Source organism: Urocampus carinirostris, chromosome 2 (assembly GCF_059441175.1).
Source record: "Urocampus carinirostris isolate Australia breed hairy pipefish chromosome 2, RoL_Ucar_1.0, whole genome shotgun sequence".
NCBI classification, from domain to species: Eukaryota; Metazoa; Chordata; class Actinopteri; order Syngnathiformes; family Syngnathidae; genus Urocampus; species Urocampus carinirostris.
The window spans coordinates 39,062,653-39,084,816 of NC_142350.1; the positions used below are offsets into that span (position 1 = coordinate 39,062,653).

The 22,164-nt window shown below is 38.5% G+C and overlaps 1 protein-coding gene across 2 annotated transcripts; it reads right to left on the reverse strand.

The window, feature by feature from the left end:
- Positions 1-1,319: 1,319 nt before the first annotated feature.
- sybu (syntabulin (syntaxin-interacting)) lies at positions 1,320-18,942 on the reverse strand. Of its 2 annotated transcripts, none has more exons than XM_088326487.1 (8): positions 18,777-18,942; positions 12,874-12,921; positions 11,561-11,747; positions 10,276-10,431; positions 8,041-8,134; positions 7,799-7,933; positions 4,964-5,119; positions 1,320-2,768 (listed from the first exon to the last, which is right to left on the reverse strand). In XM_088326487.1, exons 2-8 carry the CDS (start codon positions 12,895-12,897, stop codon positions 1,775-1,777), a joined length of 1,746 nt encoding a protein of 581 aa, XP_088182613.1. In that variant the 5' UTR covers positions 12,898-12,921; positions 18,777-18,942; the 3' UTR covers positions 1,320-1,774. The 2 variants fall into 2 exon arrangements, with proteins under 2 accessions (XP_088182613.1, XP_088182612.1); XM_088326486.1 differs by having other exon boundaries at positions 10,276-10,485.
- Positions 18,943-22,164: the final 3,222 nt, after the last annotated feature.

Below are 22,164 nucleotides of genomic sequence, written 5' to 3' on the forward strand. Positions count from 1 at the left end.
GGATTTAAAGCATCGCTGATCAAGTGTTTAAACTAGGCAATGGCCGAAAAAAAAAGACTTCTATTGAACACTTCGAAAGCTAACTGCGGATCATTCAGGAGTCTGTTTACTGTATGGAAGGAATGTATTTATCAGTTTTTACAAAATAAAAGTAAGTCATTTGTTGTTTGCAGATGACAGCACTTGTGGCTGATTCTGAGGAAACATTGAGAAGGTTGGTAATGGAGTTTGGAAGAGTGTGTGATAGGCGTAAGTTATGTGTGAATGAGAAGAGTAAAGTGATGAAGTGTTCACTTGATGGAGTGGGCATGACATTAGAAATAAGGTTGCCTGGACAGGTGCTGGAAGAAGTTGAAAGCTTTAGGTACTTGGGTTGTGATGTGGCTGCAGTTGGTGGAATGGAGTGCGAGGTATTGCACAGAGTGAATCAAGGAAGCAAGGTTTTGGGTGCTCTGAGGAGAGTGATGAGCAACAAGAGTATGAGTATGGATGTTAAGAGGGAACTGTATGAGAGTGTGGTTGTGCCAACTGTGTTGTGTGGTGCAGAGACTTGGAGCCTGAACGCAGATTTGAAAAGGAAATTAAATTATTTTGAGAGGAAGTGTTTAAGGAGTATGTTAGGAGTGACAAGATTGGATAGATTGAGAAATGAAATTGTGAGAGACAGAACTGGAGTAGGTGTGGAACTGAGCAAGCGTGTTGATAAGAGTACTCTGTTGGTTTGGACACTTTGAGAGGATGGATGAGGAGCGAATGTTGAAGAGGATCAACAGAGCAGAAGTCAATGGAAGGAGACCAAGAGGATGGCCGTGATTGACGTGGATGGATGGTGTTATGAGTGAAATGCAGGAAAGAGGTCTAAATCTAGTGAAAGCTAGAGCTATTGTTGGCGATAGGAGTGGAGAGGTGTTGTGAAAGGAAAGTGGGATGTTTGGGCGCGTTCTAAGGGATGGGCAGGGCACCTGTATGATGCGGCAGGGGTAAACCAGTAAGCTGTCGGGCCATGCTGTTGAACAAAAGTGTGTGTTGTGTCACCCTGACCCGAGTGACATGGCCGCTTTCTTGTGTCCCATTTCATCTGGAGGGATGAAAGCATGACCTACTTAGGTGCCGAGGTGCCTAACTTGTTCGGGTTGGCATTGGTCCAAAAATTTGTGTGTTTTTGTCACATTTTCCCTTTTTCTATTATCTTTGTTATTGTGTGTGTGTTTTTCTTGCTGTCAGTCACCCCTCTCGAGGGATATGACCAGGGTAGATAAACAAACTAAAAATGTTTTGTTGCAACACAAACCAGACGAATGAAATAAAAGGAGTCAAAGTACAATATTATCATGCTTTATTAATAAAGTTATGTGGTCATTTGATGCAAACTAGTTATTGCACATCGCTCAGGCACATTTATTTTTAGTTTTATTACAAAAAAACACTGCTTTGCTTTTTTTTTTTAAGAGACTCCACAAAAGAACCGTGAATTGTCATTAAAGCTTCTTTTTGAAGGACTCAATAGAAGCAGACTCAAACCTTACGGGACAACCCAAATGAGAAAATAGCAAGGTCAGGTCTGACATTGACAAAATAGCGAGGATAACCATCTACCCAGATGATCATCACCAATTATAAATAATCCTGCTTGTAAATTACCAGCTCTCTCAAACTCAATATACACTGCTGGAAAACCAATTGTAAAGTGTGTAGGATATGAGGATGAAATCCTATGAAAATGCTCAAGTGCTTCGAATTTAAAGTGAGTCGTGCGCTTGTGTGTCAAAAGCAGTTACACGTCTGGCCTGTTAGCAATGTGACGAAGAGAGCGCAATCCCATGATGCAACAGCCCCGGATGAGAGCAGCAATGTTGACCGGCGTGATTTTGTCCACGCCGTGTCGAGAGTATAACCATGCTAATGTGGGCAGCATGGGCGCTGCCACGGCAACTAGGTCCACCAGGAAACTGTTGCTCCAGTAACGCTTGCCAATCAGCTCTGGAGGAGGATGAGGTTTTTCCTTGTCAAAATCCAGCTCGTCCATGAACCTCTGGGTTTCCGGCATGTCTGAAGGGCCCAGGCCTGTAGCTGCATCAGGGCTTTCGAGAGCAGCAAGGGGCAGGGGAGATGCCATGTAAGAGGTTTGAGCGGGGATGAGACCTAGAAGACTACCAGATATGGACAATGTCTGCCTTCTACTTGCTTCAAGTCCAAGAAGCTTACAAAGAAACACCTGAAGATCATGCGACATCGGCATTAAATCAGCCTGGATACCTTTTTCTTCGGTTCTCTTCTCAATAGCTGGTGGAGATGGGTCGGATATGGGACGGGACTCAGTTTCAGATTTTGGCTTGTTGACATCCGCGGACATGAAGACTTGCTCCAAAATGTCAGCCCTATTGGCCATTTCATCATTTATCAACAACCCGCTATCAGCCAAAGCCTCGACTCCTTGATCTTCCAATTCCAGTCCACCTTCAACCCCATCCACCCGATTCCCACAAATTTCATCCGAGAAGCTGGTGCCACTCTGAGCAAGTTCCATGCTTTGCAGCAGGGACTCCAGTTTCCTGTTTTGGATGTTTATGTCAATGAAGTACTTCTGTATTCCTTTGTCCTTTTCCATCAGGCTATTTTTCATGGTCTCCACCACCTGGCGCAGTTGTTTAATTTCTTTCCGGGCTTCTTTGAGGGACAGTTGGGCCTCAACCCGGTGACACTCCTCCTCGATCCAGTCTTCCCTCATTCTGCTTAGCTGACCCTTGAGATCTTCAATCTCTGCAACCCTAAAAAAAGACAAAAATTCTGTGTTTTTAGATAACCATCTCACACCATCCAGAACACTGTACTGAGGGTATCAATTAAATTAAAGCGTCTTAAGATTGATGTCTCCCCCCTTCCATTCTGTATTCTCTTCACTAAGATTTAATCCCTTGTTGCGTTTTATATTTGTCAGAAAAAAAGCAAAACGAATTAGTTTCCAATAGTTTATTTAACTCAGGGAAATTCATGTAGACTGGAAAGGGACAAAATAACATCCAAACACCAATTCAAATGATTTACTGATTCAAAAGTCAATTATAATTATATTTTAAAAGTTAACCTGGTTGTGGGAACTGGCTGTCATATTATAGAAAAGAAACGAGCTTCTGTAAAATTCTGCAGACACATGAATTTTTTAATTTTGCCTTTATTTCAAGTAAAATAACATTGGGATGGATTTCCTCAATGTTCTCTGGTTGATTAACGGTAGTCAGCAAATACAGATACAATGGGTGCTTGGCTTTAGTGACAGCCATTGGACATATATAAAGTCATTATGTGATACAATGAAGCTCATGTTTCTCTTGTGCGTTTCAACATTGTCTCAAGGGCCACATTTGGCCCTCGGGACATAATTTTTGTCACATGCGATCTACAATGAGCTCTGAAATTTTTTATAATAAACCTTTAACTAAAAACAAAAGTAATTAACAATGCAAGACTACCATCGTCATGCATTGTTTATTTTGAAGTCTGACTTACATAACTAGATGCCTTACATAATTACCAACTTGCATTCAGATAAAATTTTCACTAAGCAGATCTCAGGAATGGGGTCGTTACGTCACATCTACAATATTTCGACCAACCATCAAAAACTAGTGCCGTCAATTACATTTTTAACTGATTAATCATGTTTGTCATAATTAATTCCCAGTAAATACTATTTGTAAAAGCATGAATAAAAATCTCATGATTTGCTAGGTGCCTGCTTGGTTATTTTCTATGTTGCAAATTATTAGTAAGAGAGGATATTTTATTCAGACCAATTGGCATGTGGATAAAAATCCAGAAAGACTAACACAGTAATCCCTTGCGGTTTTGTCTTTACTTATCGCAGTTTCGCTACTTTGGAAATTTCCATTGTGCATTGAGATCTGCATTTCGATTTGCAAATCAGTTGCGCTGCCCCTTTTCTGCATGTCTGCCTCCGCGTCAATGACATTACGGTCTGTAGATGAAACGCATTATCTATGCATACATTTTTCAATTTTGAATTTCTGGAAGATTTATGTCAACAAAACGATCTGTATCCACAAAAAAATAACAAGTATTAGTATTATATTATTATCATTAATAATAACGGGTATATTGTGTGCTTTTAAGATGATCAGAATACAGACAACATGCTAGTCTTTGGCCCTTGTGCTTTTTCAAAGATTTTTAATAAAAAATATGGTTTCTGTAGGACAAAACAGTACACATTCTTAACATTTACCAATGGATATACAATTTTGAATTGTTTCATTTCTTATAAGGCTTCTACCTTTTTGCTCTAGACTTATTTTAGGTGCCGTATGGCTTTTTTGTGTTACCAACTGGAAGGTAAATGCAGTTTTTTTATGAAGTCTATGATGGCGACAAAGTAGCATGCCAATTAAAGTGGATCAGGTCCTAAATACAGTTGCAATGAAACAGCAAAATCATTTTTAAAATTACAATTTGACAGCACAGAAGTCATCTGTAAAAAAAAAAAAAAAAAAAAAAGTTAATGAAGTACAGTTATTTATCATACAAATACGTGAGCCTCTAAATTGAGTTTTTTTTCTTGAATATTTGATAAATATTCTACTTTGCTGTTAGAAAAACGAGGAATTACTCTAGTTTAACCTATACAAAAAATAACCACAGAATTAATAGGAAAAAAATTGAGGTCTCCAATTTTCCCAAACCAAAATGGGAGACACTGGTTGTGAAGAGTCCTTAGCAACCCTGTCATTTTCAGGTGACACTGTGCAGGTGGGATGGGGTGAGGGTTGCTTTCAAAATCACAATATTACTCAAAATGCTATGTTTACACGAGTGGCCACGCATACAGCAAGACATATTCCGAGGTTGTCTTCCAGTTTACAATTGCAATCAAGTCTAGCACAGTTCAAAACAGACCTTCAACTGCTTTTCTCCATCAATAAATCCAACAAGCTTAATACCAGCTGACCTGTCATGCATCTTGTTGTCAGATTCCAGCAACTTTGTCTTTAGGTGCCTGATGAGGACATCTTTCTGCTGCAGAGGGGTGAGATATTGTTCAGGGTAGGGGGGTCTGATTCCATGGTTATCGCTACATGAGTGGTAGCAGCTCAAGTTAGCTCTCCTGTTGGGAACAAACACTTCAATTTAGATATTATACAGAATTTAAATCACTAAGCTTTGGCCAAAGGGGTTTTGACCAGGGCAGCTGGACCCAGAGAATTACTGTCTGATGTTGGATTACTGGCACACAGACAAGAGACAGGATCCTGACTGGTGAAATCACCTCACTAGTAAAAAAACAAAAAACAAAAACCCTTCATCGGTTTATAATTCATTTGCCCTCTGCTTCTCAAATAAAAGGCTCGTCTCTGTGATGAGTGGGCAGAATCAGAGAGCACAGAGTCCCTCGAGCCCCCCCCCCCACCTTGCTACTGCACAATATCCTAGTAACCTGACATACTTGTATAAGTGGTTTAAATGCAGAATGTAGGACAGGGCTCATAAGGCTTTTTAAAATGCAACGATATTCTATGAGCACTAAAATAAGCGATGGGATGGCAGTTGTGCATTTCTTAAGTAATTTATTGATTCAGTTTAGAATATTATCGAGTCATGATCGGCAAAAATAAAAGGAGTAAAAGCCAAAATGTTTCCAGCTTTGAGGACAAAGTGTCAGAAAAAACTATGGCAATATTTCTTATTTTAACATTTATTTTAACATTAATAAATTGTTAGACCAAAAACATTTGACAGCAGTAGCTCTGGAGGTAAAGCGCTCATCTTGGGATCAAGAGGTCGCAGGTTTGATTCCCTGTTACATGTTATAGTGTCCTTGGACGAGACACTGAATCCCTAATGGCCCCGATAAGCAGGTAGTTGCCTTGCATGGCTAATGCTGCTATCAGTATGTGAATGGGTAAGTGTGAAGCACATTGTTAAGCGCTTTTTGGGAGGTCATCCACTTGAAAAGCACGATATGAATGCAGACCATTTACATTTGTTTTAAAACAACTAGATTCTTCCAATTGGTTATTTGATTTTCATCGTACACAAATTCTAATCGGAATCAGAGATTTTTTGGAAAATGTGAAGTACAAGAAGTTTTTGTGCACGCAACAAATGGCCAGTCATTGATAAGCTGCTTTGGAATCAGGCCAAAGAGTACTACTTTTAAGGGGCCATGTTTGTGACACATGACAATGGGTGAGAAAGAAATTAAACTCTACATTGAAGGTTGGTAATGCAATTAAAAAAAAAAAATTAAATGAAACAATGATTGCTGAGAATAGTTAAAATATAACAACAACATAATAGACATGCTAGTTTCCAAGCAGTAATCATCTGGAAATAAAAATGTTGGGAAAAAACATATCCATACAACATCTTTATGCAAGCTAAATCAATAGAATGTAAATGTAGGCATACTCACTTCCTTTATTATTTTCCTATGCTTCCCTTTAATATATAATGAGCTGCAGTCTGTAGGGTCATCGTTTGGACTCCTGTGCATCTGCATTAATCCCACCCATTGATACCTTCTTAAATAGTGTGTGTCAGTTATTCAAGTCAAATAGGCGGAATGGACCATAATATTTGAAAAATGTGACTATCATATTAGATCTAGTGGTGGTTTTGTTCATATTTTAACGTATTTTACATGCAGGCAATAATTGGATTAAATAACAGAATATTGGATTTGTGGAACAATCCAGAGGAATCTTTTACAAGCCTAGCAACAAATATCAGTCTATATATAGTACTTGCGAGTATTCCGATTACAAGGGCAAAGCAGGAACAACGTTTTTACATTAAGACGTGCTGTGACATTAGATAAAAGAACAAATTCAATCACGTCACTCACCAAATTATAACAAAATACTGTGCTTGTTTTCACCACGTTCCAATAGTAAGCTCCATTGATTTACAAGACTTGTGCGTGGCTAATCTAATAGCGTAGACGTACATTATATATGGATGGATACAACTGTGACAGCCACAATATATAGATTGTTACACCAGTTGTACGTATTTTCACCATGTGGGAAGAAAATACAATCGAAACGTCCTGGAAAAAAAAAAAAAAAAAAAAAAAAAATCAAAACATGAGGCTTTTTTTTAGTAGGTAGTTCAAACTTTGCATGCAGCATTGGTCTGAAATGATCCCAAATGAGGTAAAACTGCTTATAAACACAAGCATTTGAATTGTTTGAATGCGTATCCAGTACATGCACTTGTAATCAGAAGATCAAAATGACTAACCTACCCGTAGCAATCTGAAGACTAGCAGTCGCCCATAATGGGTATATTGTGTGCTTTTAAGATGATCAGAATACAGACAATACGCAGTTTAAAATCGGATCATTGCCCGTATGTAAACCTACCCACTTTCGGTAAAGAAAATTATGAATTCGCTAAAGTAAAATCTATGTTGCTTGCCGCACCAACTCATCTTAAATAAAGTAAAATGAATTTGCTTCTGGTGAGTGACAGAACGAATGTGCTTAAAGGGATAGTATGTCATGTTTATTGCCCCCTAGTGGTACAAAATATCTTCCACACATTAAAAACAAAAACAATTGAATAATAGACAAAACTAAATTAACTTTTCTACAAAATCATAGGTGGAGACATTTATATTTTCAGAATGCGGAATCCCCACTTAAGTCGGTTCCATGCATCACTGGCCCTCGCTCGTACCAGACAACACAGTGCCATCTAGCGGTTAAATCTTACATAGTGTTCCTTTAAAAAAAAAAAAAACATTTACATTTTGAAAAAACATAAAACGAACAAACTGCACCTGGATGTTGGGCTGGAATTAGAGCTGCTACTAATGGTAGAGGTTGCACCTCTTGGTAGAGTCCTGTAGGGAGCATAGAGCTCTGCATCTCGGTTGGAGGATCCCACACCTGCCGGTTTGAAGACTGGGAGCAAACTGATGTGAGCGACAGGACTTCATTAGAATTAAGAAAAATGATATGCTCCATAAGATCGAGTAAAATAACATATTTAGAAAAAAAGATATTGGTAAAGCTGTGGTACCTGCGAGAGGAAGTCTTTCCAGCTGATTTGGCGAAGCTCTCCCTGGTCTTCAGGCTCCCAGTACTACTAGAGGAGCTAAAATCTGCCTCGCTTCCTGCATGAGGAGGAATTTTGTTAGCAGTTGTTGACATACAAACACACCTCCTTCAATCACGTCAAATGAGCAATTGTCATTTTGTTGATGTGATGTGGACTAGCATAAATTCAGTTTGAAAACAATGGCTAGGAATGGCACAAGTAGATAACACAGATTGGGCACAACGATTAAAAAATATGAATTAAAAATGTCATACCTGAGAGAAAGCTTTTGCCATTAAACAAAACCATAATAATGTGTCCTGTGATGGCTCAGTCAGATTACTGGGTACAAATTTTTTCTCTTTTACTTTGTAACTCAGCTTATTATCTCAGTCAAATAAACTCCCACTAATCAGCCTAATTGGCAGATCCCCCAAACATTTTCCTTCATCCAATCAATTTCCCCCTGTTATTTCCTCATGGTATATGGGTGTCCTACAAGCCATTTGCGTTGAAGATGGAAGAAGTTAAAATCTTGATAAAGAAGTAATTTTTCCTCTCCGGTGCCTGAGGCAAGTAATGATGCTCTCCTTTTGTTTGCAAGGTGTTTAAGTTGGCTGTTGAATTTCATTACTATTGTAATGTCCTCCAAATGTAGTTTACTTCCAAAATATGGATTATTTGTCCACCATCTTGATAGTGATGGATTTATTTTTTTCAACTTTTTCCAAATTGTAAACACTGTAGTTAATCTGTATCTTTGGATATAAAAACCCTATACAGTGTATAAACCATGGGTGTAACCAGCCCCTTTTGGGAAAAGAGAAAGGAAAAAAGATAAACATTTCAAATAAAGGAAAATAAGTAAAACAGAAATAAAAGGAACAAGGGGAAGGAAAAGGGAGAAAAAGAGAGAAAAAGAGACAAAAAAAGGAACAAGGCAAAAGAAAAGGAAAATGAAATAACTGAAAAACGAATTAAAAAAAACAAATGGGACAAGAAAAAAAGAAATGACGGATAAAAAGAGAAAAAAAGAAAAAATCAAAAATATATAAAAAGAAAAGGAAAAGATAAGCGAAAAGGAAAAAAAAGAGAAAAGAAAAATGGGAGGAGGAAGGTACTTGTAGCAGCAAGATGGCAGCTCTCTCTAGGTGAGTGTGATGTTGTATCAAATGAATGCAAATTCCCTCGAATAACGAGTATTTAAAAAATAAATTATATTTATATATGATAGTGCTTTTATTTTTGCTTATTCTCTTTCAAACATTTTTAATGAAGGATTTTTTTCTTACCACTTGGAGGTGCTAAATATTACACACTATCCCTTAAAACGGGGCCTCAAACCATCATCCCCCGAGCCGCAATTGGCGACTGGGCCATGAGTTTGAGACCCCTGTTGTATGATATGAAACATTGATGAGCAAACTGCAGCCCATGGGCCACATGGGCTGCAGTTTGCCTGTCTGCCAAAGAAAAAATGTCGAAACATAATGACAACATTATGTGTCTACAACAGAAATTCTACAAAACTCAATATCAAATTAGGTGCTTGAAAACAGGGACCCAATATATTATTTTGCTTTCATTCATAAAAGAAAAATACGATAGAAATCATATTAAGAATATCACTACAGTAATGCTAAAATACAAAAATACGATTACATAAATATTATTACTTGAAACACTACAAAATACAACTACAGTAATAATGGAAAAATACTAAAGAAATACAACAAACATACTTCAATGGAAATACTACAAAAATACTACAGAAATACTAAAATAATACTGTTATGCAAATACTTCAAAACATATTATGACAAAAATACTTCAAAAATACTACTACAGCAATACAGGTACAACAAAATACTATAGAAATACTGTAGCACAAAATCCAACTGCAGCTTTACTAAACAATAAAAATAAAAATAAATAATACAACAACAGTTATAGTACAGAACTAAAAATCACATTAAGTGATTCAACAGGGACCTAATATATTATTTTCTTTAATTGCGAGCGCTGAAAACCAATTTGATGAAACTAATCTATTTATAAAAAAATAAAATAACACGGAGATGTTGAAAAAAATATGAAAACAAATCGAAAAATGAAAACAATAAATTAGAGAATGTGGATGGGTCTTCAGGCCAATGATGCCCGCGACCTTAAGTAGTTGCCCGACCCTTGTACAAAACGTAAGATTTCAACCGTTACCTCTGGCTTTCATGGCAGATTTCATATTCTTCAAATTCTTCTTGCGCTTCGGTGCACCGCGTGGTTCTCGCCCTCCTTCGGCGATGACTCGAACCCGCTTCACTTTGGCCTTTCGTTCCGGGAGCGTCGGCGAGCTTTGGGCACTCTCCTCGGAGCCTGACGGGGTTTTGGAGGGGGACACAGACTGACTAGTGGGGCAGCCGGTGTCATCTATATTGCAGATGGGCACACAGACAGTAATAACCAAAACCGGACACACGTGAGCTCGACCTTAAATGTGGGCACACGTACATGCACACACTCGCATGCATGCGGTATATGGTCTGAGGACCATATAAGGGTGTCTGATACAATATTTTAGACCAATACAATACTCAACTTTTGTGTGGTCAATGTTAGATTATTAAAATGTATCATTGAATATGTAGTCATGATGAGGTATCTGTCCCGTCCTGTCCGGTTTCAATCTCGTCTGCCCCTGGCTTCCTGTTCTCCCGTGCCTGACTTCACTGTCTCACTTCTTCTGCCCAGCGATCGTTTAATTTCTGGCGTTTGTGTTCCCGCGCATGATTGCCCTGTTTCCGTAAAATAAAACTTGGTGTGAAAACGTTACACGTTTGGGTCCACCATCTGTTCGGGCCCTGACATCCTGATTACAATCCCAGAGTACTCGATTTAGTTTAATTTTGAAAATTTGTACTGAAAGTCCAGAACTGCTCTCTTATGCTCTTATTTTGCCCAAACACTTAGTCCAAATCCCGGAAGTGGCGAGACATGTATTGTCTTCGCCTACATAGATAGATTGATAGATACTTTATTCATCCTCGCAGGGAAATTCACAATACATCATCTCGTACCGCGGTAGGCGACTGTTTCTGTAACGTGAATCGGTTTTACGTCTGACAATTTTCTCTCTGCCCCACCCACTAATAACGTAAGTAACAAAAACAATAAAAATGATACTAATATAATTAATATTAATACCCATATAACAACAAAAATAATAATAATAGACCCAAATCTACTGCGTTACCACTAAACCACTAGGGATCTGGATGAAACAGAAAACTGCATTAGGTTTTATCTCATCACACTGTTTGTACTCATGGTACCATGCTGTTTCGCCTTTTTATCTTTAGGTGCAAGTGATTGCTCAATCGTTGTGCAACACTGTTTTGGCTGAACTCATTCCCATAATGCTCCATCACAATGTCACGTTGCACAACATTGTACATATGTTACCTGTAACATAAGTTGTGTTATGAACCAGCATAGAAGCTCTTACCTGAGTAAAAGCTGTTTGTGCTTATGGTCCTCTTGGAGTGATCGAAGCTGACATCACACTCTTTGCCTTCCTCCTCTGAGTAAGGAGAATCCGAAAGAGGCGAGCCGTTGCCCTTCGACTCAAAGGGATGAAGGACCAAACGTGGGATACGACTCCGAGGGCTCCCTTTCGGGGGGGACTTCTTTTCCTGGTAAAATGGATCGTGTTAAATTGTGGAAAGGTTGCAATGCCATAGCTCTTGACATCAGTGGTTTGTGGTCAAGTGAGGCAGGTGAGTCTGTGCCTCACCGTCATCATGAAAATATAAAACTTAAAATATATCAAATGGCTATTTTTATTCAGTGTTATAGGTCTTTCTTATTTAACTTCTTTGACAAAATCGCTCAATTTTCACATTATACTATGAATAATATTAATACAATTGGTATGTATTATTATTTCTGTGCTGAGTATCTGCAGATGCCAAATGAGGCACGCAAAACTGGGGTTAACAATAATGTTCCTTTGTGAACCATCTACATGCTTCAGGTTCTCTTTTATAAGTTTCAAAAACTGATATGAAATGGAATTGTACAAATTGCACCCCCCTCTGCAGTCAACACTCGTAAAGGTTAACTTACAGCAGTGAGGAAAAAAAATAGATACATTTGGAATCCTGATTCTTCAATTGCAGTGTTTTTTCTGACACATCAAGTTACCTCTACAAGGATAATGCTCCAGATTAGTGGCGTGCAGTCAGGATAGAAAAACATCAAATTAAAAATACATTAAATGCTTAGATTAATTCAGTATTAAAGTTTATCTTAACATTTTTTTTCGAAAACCTTTTACATTACATAGTACTCACAACTTATTGGAATGTAATGCATTACTGTGCTAAGCATCTGCAGATGCAGAATGAGGCACGCAGTTGTCTTGCCTCATGGTAGAGGGCAAAAGTGAGACCAAGGATTATGATTTGGTACACACCTTAGCCTTAAACGATACAATCAGTGATAGTCTTAAATAGTTAACAGCATGTCAAGGTATCCAGTATTTGTTTCTTCTGAAAATTATTTTTTTTGATAATGGAGGATTGCTTATCTATTGATGCTTTCATTCAAAAGGAGCAGCGCCTAGACTACATTTATAAGTTGAGGCAAGACAATACAATGCTTTTTCTATGCTACAGTTTAAATATTTTTATTGCTCTGCCAATCAGATAAGAAACTAGATGTAGGTTCACTTATTTGTAAATCGGACTATGCCTCACCAGACACAAACCTCACCGCACATCACTACTTGACATAGTTCAAACATTTAACAACACTAACCTCATACTCTTGGAATGGTCCCATTGTGGTTGTTGCGGTGTATTCACACTAATCAAAAACAGGAAAAAATGAAAAATTAGGTTAGAAACAATCAACAAAGAACAAGGCTGCTCTTTTGAGTGCATCAACAACTCAACCGCTCCAATGACACACATGCATACTAATAAGTTTATAATTTAGTAGACACTCAAAAATAAGGAAAAATGGAATCAATGGATAGTGAACTTGCAAGGAGAACAGGAGAGAACATAATACTTTGATATGAAATTCCAACCTGTTGTAAAAGACCTCACCTGGGCCCTTTCTTTTTATCAAATCTCCTAGGCGAGTCAATTCATGTTTATTTGTACAGCACTTAATCACAATGAAATGAAATGAAATGATCTGCATTTATATAGCGCTTTTCAAGTCAATGACTTCCCAAAGCGCTTTACATTGTGCTTCACATTTCCCAATAGCGGCCGTGATCTGTGCAGCCATGTAAGGCGCTAACCTGCTTATTGGGGGTTCAATGTCTTACCCAAGGACACTTCGACATGTAACACGGACAAGCCGGGATTCGAACTGGGATCCCTTAATCCTAAAACGATCGCTCTACCTCCTGAGCTACTGCCGCCCCAAGAATCACAATCACAAAGAGTCTCAAAGGGCTGCACATACCACAGATTATTGTAAACTTCATACTATTATGACACCATCCCCTGATCTAAAACCTACATGAGGGCAGGGAAAAACTCAAAAACCTCAGCATGAGGAAAATGAAGAAACCTTGAGAAGGAACCACACATGAGGTAATCCCCCTTCCAGGATGACCAGGCTACAACGGTTGTAATAACAATTAATACACAGATTTGTCAACAGGAAATATAGGTCATTCATGAGCTATAGAATGGAAGTGTGTTATAAACCTAGATTGCAACAGTTACACTGAGGTTGCAGATCGAACCTCAGGGGGCAGAGCATTCCACAACACCCGGCCTGAATGGAGAACACTCTCAAAGCTGTGGTTCTCTTCTTGGCTCTTGGGAGCACTAGTAGGCCAGCATTTTCAGAGCGAAGGCTCCGGACCAGAACATAAGGGGGAAATTAAATCCGAAAGATATGAGGGGGCAAGTCCATGTATCATTTTTATACCAACAGAACCTTAAAATAACATCTTAAGCTAACAGGTTAGCTAAAATCTGGGTAAAAGAGGATGTTTTGTAAAGGGTATGCTGATCAAAGAACGGCAACACGATTGACTGATATGGCAAAGGTGAAAACAATGCATAACAGTCAGTTGTTGCAGTCAAAATAACAAACTCGTTTCCTTTTTTATCTATTTCCTCTGCAGTCGGTTGAGACATTTTGCGATTAAGGGATATAGAAATTAATGTGCCTTGACTTGACTTTGCAGGGGTCCAATATTAAGAATAGAATAAACTTATCACGTAGACACAATGCAAAGGCAACCTTGTGAAAATGGCTCAAGAGGTACAGAGGCCGAATGTTTTAATTCTACTACCTTATGAAACCACTGGCATATTGGAGCTGTAATGTGAGGGATCCATTTTTATATCCCATTTCAAACTGTTAGTTATATTTCATTATAACTTTTAAAATAGGTGAATCTATGGATGAGTAATTTCAACATTGTTTGTTGGCTCTGTTTAGCTTTACAAAAATATAGAAGCTACCGCTGTCAACTTGAATAGTTGTACCAACTCGTAAAACTGAAAGTCAAACTTTGGGGTTTTGCTCACCAAACTAAATGGTATTGAGCTTGGGACACTTTCACTGAATCGGACTAAATGTTTTACAGACTTGGATACCCTAAAGTTGTCATTGACTTTAGGACATTTTGATGTGTGGAATGCAGGCTGCATTTGTGAAAGGTGGGATTAATATCACTTGGAATTCACATACACAACTTATTGTAATCATTTAATTGTCGTATCAGTGAAGACATTCAGTCTAAATTTAGTTGGATTATGCAAAGTACTTTCTTTATTTATCTGAAATTCAAAATATATATATATATTTAAATCAATTTATTTAGTGGTGGGCCGTCAGGGCCTGCGAGGCCTGTATTGCTGCCCTAAATAATATTTGAATCAGGTGATGGTAATTATATTTTCTTCATCAATACTTAAATAGTTTCAAATTGTCTGTCAGCTATATTACATTTCTTCTCCCTGGTTTTGCTGCTTCCAATTGTGTCCTTTCATATTAAAGCATTTAACCAATCACATTTAAGACATTTGTTGTTGCCTGGCTCAGAAATCTATCTGGAGGCCTAAACAAAAAATCCTGAAAGTCATCGAGAAAGTTTTTAGTTTAGCTGATCAGATTCGGGTTTTGGGTCTGAGCACCTGCTTGCGGGTCTTGGAAAACATCACCTGTGTCATGAACTTTGATTGGCTAGGGGGCTGGAATCCATCAAAATAATTGCGCCAACAGCGGTTAAACTTGAAGAGACCGAGCTGCACAAGGAATGGTAAATGGTCTGCATTTATATAGCGCTTTTCAAGTCAATGAAGACCTCCCAAAGCGCTTTACAATGTGCTTCACACTTACCCATTCACACACTCACTCACACACCAATAGCAAGGCACCGACCTGCTTATTGGGGGCATTAGGGATTCAGTGTCTTGCCCAAGGACACTTCGAAATATAACACGGAGGAGCCGGGAATCAAACCTGCGATCTCTTGGTCCCAAGACGAGTGCTCTACCTTTTAATGAAATATATTATTGTGTTGATTTAATAGCGAAAGGTCGGACCAATCCATAGCGAGCTTTTTTTTTTTTTTGTGCAAGTGGGACAAAGTTTTGTCTGCCACTTTCAGCCGAGAGGTAAGATCTTAAGCCCGAGGCCAAGCCCGACCTGACTGAATTTGAGGATGGTCAGGCCTAAAATGTCAATCATTGTGTTCAGGTTGCGCTAACTTTTCTCTCGCTGACTTAATAAAAAAAATCAATACTGTTCTTCTTTGTCTGTGTTTGTACAGTCTTGTTTAACTTAGATTTTGTTACAAAAATGCACAACACGTCACTTAATTCAACATTTATCTAATGCGGCCCATGACTTAAAATGCTTCCCCATCCCCTAGTTTAAAGTGTATAGGCTATGCTGTGCAAGCGTCTCTCAAGTCATGGCAGAAGCATTATAAAACTAAGCAAACTTAACAAAACATTTTAAAATCCCAAGATAATTCAAACCAACTTTTAAATAAAAAATCAAGTGGGTGGATGAATCTTTCCCCACCACACAAAGTTTAACAAGCAACAAACATTTTTTATTCATGTCTAAGAGTTGAATAATGCAGAATTTCCTCCCATGCCAAGCAATACGTAGAGCAAGTCTCATAACTTCTGGTTTGTTGGCTGCACTGCCTTTCAGCGGATTCTTCTAATGTGTCGGTTACATAAGAGCAGATGTCATGTGACTATTTGAGTGCTTTGATGATGTCATCGCCACAATGCCGACTTATTTGGTTCGTCTTGAATTTTGGTCAGCACATATATTGTGTGATTACAATACAGGTATGTGTCTATATAACAACCATTTATTTGTTATAATTCAATTTTGTGAAGCGTACTTTCTTCAAACCACATAGGAGGACAAAAATAGAGCAGAGTGGCATGGGATTAAAATTCAAATTTCATCTTCAGATATCAAGTTAACCTCTTCTTTGTATTCTAGATAGAATATCCTCACAAACCCAAGAGAAATGATGCCTTGCGGACTGTCACAGCCACATTTGATTAAGCCCCATGCAGAGAAAAACAACCAACGGATTGCCTTAGCAACGGTCTTAGCAACAAGGGGATGCTGAGATGGGGACCATTTTGTTTCTGTAGCATTCTATTGCATGATTCAGTGATGCTATTGAAAAATTCTTAGTGAATGTTTTGAGGTAACATGGACAATATGCTCTTAATTCTGAGACTGCAAACTGTTTTTAAGATTGCCTCAATAAGAAAGAAGCATAAAAAGACTGCACAAAAAGGTGTTTTTATAATTTGGGTGTGTCGGGCTGAATGTGAATAAAATAACATCAACCTCATCTTGGGTTTCCCATTCACAGCATTATCAGTATCTTGAACTGCATTGTAAATTATTTTGCATCATTTGTTTAGCATTGAAAAGGACAAATGCAAATGTCAATGAGATGCACAATGTTTGCAACAGTAACCAAGTCTGAAAGCTTTATTTTCATTATTTTACTTCAACCAGATGGTCTAGGTTTTAAGGCGTATAGATTTAAAATCTCTTAATCCACTCTAGTCCAACTGCTTTCTAATGTTGATCCACACATGGAGCCATGTCAAACTACTTACCCATTGATTCCATTAAAGCAACCATTCTCTGTTTTGAATATCTATTTTTTTACACCTGGGCAGTGCCCACCCACGGACACACTCTGCCCCCCCCCCGAAGAAAAGTGGATAAAATTGAGTGCGGTCCGGGCAGCGCATATGCAATCTCATTCATATTGTTTACGTCAGCAGACACTAGCGTGTGAAACTGGAGTGTCATGCCCAATTTCGTTGTCACAATATGTTAACCCATTTTGTAACAATGACAATAAAGGTATATTCTATTCTATTCTATTCTATCCTACAGCACAGTGTTTGTGTAAGTCCCCACGGGTGCATCCCGTCCCAGCATTGAGATGTCACCCTCAGCCTCCAGGTTGCAATAGCATCGAGTATGTGCCAAAACGCAAGTTGCATTGCAAAGTGTCTGAGTGTATGTGCGTGTGTGTGCGACGCGCGTAATGGCAACACATCCCTTTGTTGTAGTGCTGGGAATTTCGTCTCTTTTCGAGGACTGTCTCTTTCTACACGGCTCTTCAGATTTTTGGGGTTGCTCTAATCCATTTATTACCAATGATGTAAAATTATGCCCAAAATGACTTAAAAGAGGAAAATAAAGCAAAAAAGAGACAACAATCAAGAAGGAACACATAAATTAAAAAAAAAGAAAAAGGGAAATAAGAAGTAAAAAAGTGAAAAGCTAGGAAAAAGAAACAAAAGAGAAAAAAAAAGAAAATTAAAAGGGGAAAGGGAGAAAAGAAAGAACAGGACAAGTAGGAAAACGGGGAAAAATAACTAAAAAGCCAGGAAAATGAACACAATTCTATTCTATAGCATATGAATAACCTATATTTTATGTAGAAAATATCTGTGTATTATTTGTTATTGCAACATCCATTGCAGCCTGGTCACCCTGGAAGGGGGATTACTTCATGTGCGGTCCCTTCTCAAGGTTTCGTCATTTTCCTCATGTTGAGGTTTTTGAGTTTTTCCTTGCCCTCATGTAGGTTTTAGATCAGGGGATGGTGTTATAATAATCTGTGGTTTGCAATAATCTGTGGTCTGTACAGCCCTTTTAGACTCTTTGTGATTAAGGGCTATACAAATAAACTTGATTTGACTTAAAACAAAAATCTAAAATGGGAAAAATAAAGAACAAAAGAAAAAACTGAAAATACGTTGAAATGCTTGGCAAAGAAACGAAGGAAGAAAAGAAAACATGAAAAAGAAATAAAAACAACCAAAAGCAGGAAAAAAGACAGTTTTTTGGGTTCCCTTTGAACGGTATGCTACCAATAATAATGTAATACTATGCACAAAATGAATGAAAAAATAGTTATCTCCTTTTTGCATTACTCATCTTTTGACGTGTTTTTCTTGGTGCCCCACCCACAACAAAAGAAAATGTTTTGCCTTTGAAGTAAACACGTGTTTTGGCCAATTTCAGTCAGATCATCCAAGAAAAGACACTAGTCCCGTCTTTATTACAAATTATCCCTTAGAGACCAACATCTGCGCCCAAACCTGCTGTAAGTGCGCAGTTCATTTACACTCATTTTTTTTTTGTAAATTATGACGCAAATGTCATCAAAATAGGCTCACCTGACGCAATGATCCTGCACAGAAGTCTGCGTCGCTCGAATTCACGTCCTGGTACCAGGTAGTGTTTTTTCTGAACAGATGGAGCCTGAATGAAAAAAGCACAGAGACCCACACCCCGATGGACCTCTAAAAGTGCACACACATTATGACGCGCAACCTCGAAGAGTTACATAACACGTTAACTCTTGAGTCGCCCACAAAGCTGCAGATGATGCGAAGATGAGCAATATGGAATGTTGCATGTATTCTAGTATGTAGCATGATCATCCATTATCGACAAATTAAAGCTGATGTCAAGGTATCAAGTCAAGAACACGAATAGATTTGGGGTGCAAGTCATGATGGCTCTCCATGGTCCTGAATGACGTCTGTTATTTTCAGCAAATACATGCTAGTTTTTTGTGACAACTTGAATTAGGCCGATGAATTCATTCTGGTAAGTCTCCCGAACTATTAAAGCTCCAACTAAGCATCTGAAATGAATTTTTTTTCCCATCTTTTGCGTGTAAACGTCGACTGCCATCGGATAGTAAGAACAGAAGGGAATGACAGCAAGTGTCCAAGCCAAACAGCACTTGGTCGGCACTGCTCCCTGCTGGAAGGAACATGTATTTCAAATGGAGTCTGAAAATTCAGCTTTTCCCAACCTTATTTGACATTTTTTAAGTCAAGGGTCTCAAACTAATTTTCACACAGGGCCACATTTGCAAAATGTCTGTCCCCCAGAGGCCTGATGTCACAGATGGATCTAACTATATGGCGCGTAGAAAGGCATAGATAGATAGATAGATGGATAGATACAGTAGATACTTTATTCATCCCGGCAGGGAAATTCACATTTCCAGCAGCATCCCTTTGCTGAGAAAAATACAATAATAAAGCAAAAGGAATACAATATACAAATACCCAATGTGCGTGCTAATACCCACTGTAGCGTATTGTATAGAATATTTAAATAGTGCTACATAAAATACACACTGCGATAAAAGTATGGTAATATGCAATGTAGGCGGTGTGGTTTAATGTGGGCCTTTACTCTGCCGGGTGGAGTTAAAGAGCCTCATGGCATGGGGAAGAAAAGATCTCTTCGGTCTGTCCGTGGTACAAGACAGTGACAGCAGTCTGTCGCTGAAGCTACTCATCTGTCTGGATATAATGCTGTGTAGTGGATGTGATGAATTGTCCATGATTGACCGCAGCTTTTCCAGTGCCCGTCTCTCAGCTACTGTTGTCAGGCTGTCCAGCTCTGTGCCCACAACAGAGCTCGCTTTCCTCGCCGGTTTATTGAGACGAGAGGCATCCTTCTTCATGACGCTGCCTCCCCAACACGCTGCCGCATAGAAGAGGGCGCTTGCCACAACAGTCTCATAGAATATTTTCATGAGCTTTTTGCAGATGTTGAAGGACACCAGCCTTCTGAGGAAGTAAAGTCGGCTTTGACCTTTCCTACATAGAGCTTCTGTGTTGGCAGTCCAGTCCAGTTTGTTGTCCAGCTGCACACCCAGGTATTTGTAGGTCTGGACAAATTCTACACCTTCTCCTTTGATGGTTACAGGAACCGGGTGAGTTTTAGTTCTCCTGATGGGGGTCCTATTTGACAGGCATTTTGGTCGAAGCACTCCTTTGACTTTTTTTTTTTTAAGACTTTAAGCTTTTGCGAGTCACATAAAATGATGTTGCGGGCCACATTACACCTGCCGGCCATGAGTTAGACACAGGTTTTTTTCCTAATTGATCACATTATATTGGTGGGGAGTTGATAATGATTGTTTTGTATTGATGTGGACATGTCCCCTCCAACCATGTCAAAACTACGCCCTTGCAAGGCACACTTTTTTCATCAGAACATTTCAAGGCACACTGTCTGACAAAAATATTTAAAAAGTCAATTCCAAGGGCAAATGCATAAACTATAATGTTGCCTAAATTTACAGAATGCAGTGTTTGTGGTCACCGTGGCTCAAGAAATAATACAAGTTATTTAATTTGGTTAATACTTTTGCAGCATTTGGGATTTTCCCACATTTTAACCTGTTTTTAGAGCTTTGGAATCATTTCATCTTGTTTTTTTTTCCTGTAAAAATTATTATTTAAATGAGCTAAAAATGTTTTACTAGTTTTTAACTTTTTCTATTGTCTTTTTTACTTTAATTTTTTTTTAGAAAATTATAAATTTAAAATCTGAAAAATTATGTTCAAGATTCTACTTATTTTGATTTATTTGATCATTTCTTGTACGCAAACTCAAACAGATTCATCAAACAAATACCTCACTTAATATATTTCCCTCTACTACATCGTGATCAGATAATTACACTTTTTTTTCTTTTTTATCATATATACTAATTTGCTGACCAATGGAAGAAAGCAAATATGCAGAACATTTGCATGCATTTAGGCAATTGTCAATTGGATTGCCAATTTAATGTGTAATTATGTAAAATAGACTTCATTATTAAATTGGAATGTTGAAAAAAATGGCTATAAACAAAGAAAAAGGATGTCAAGTCAAGTCAAGTCAACTCATCTTTATTTGTATAGCCCTAAATCACGAAGAGTCTCAAAGGGCTTCACAGATTATTACACTGTATTACACAGACTATTTTTCAGCCGACAAGAAGAGTAGGTTATTCATATGCTATGGAGTAGAAGTGAGTTTTAAGTTTAGATTTAAACATTTCCACTGAGGTTGCAGATCGGATCTCAGGGGGAAGAGCATTCCACAGCACCGGTGCCCGGATGGAGAACGCTCTCGAACCAGCAGAACACTTCTTTGCTCTTGGGATCACCAGAAGAGCATTCCACAGCACCGGTGCCCGGATGGAGAACGCTCTCGAACCAGCAGAACACTTCTTTGCTCTTGGGATCATCAGAAGACCGGCACTCTCAGATCGTAGGCTTCGGACCGGGACATAGGGGGAAATCAGATCTGAAAGATAAGAGGGAGCAAGTCCATGTATGATTTTGTACAATACTAAGAGTACCTTGAAGTCACATCTATGGCTAACTGGGAGCCAATGCAGGTTAGCCAAAATCAGTGTTATGTGATCGTACTTTTTTGTCCTAGTTAAAAGCCTCGCTGCGGCATTTTGTACCAGCTGAAGAGAAGTGTCAGAACTACTGTCCAGGAGGAAAGATTAAACGTCCAGGATTATAACAAAGAGATGGCCCTATGACAATTTCCTTTGTGAATGCCTCAGGCAACAAAATCCTTGTGAGGACAAGAACCAGAAAGGCTAACATGGAAGGACCAACGCTTATATGAAAGGTACTAGTGAAAAATTAAGAAAGTAGCTGATACTTATTTCAGTGACTGGAAAAGGCTGTACTGGAAGATAGGACAGTGGTCTAGTGTACTGCTAACGGAAGCGCATGATCAAGCCCTGAA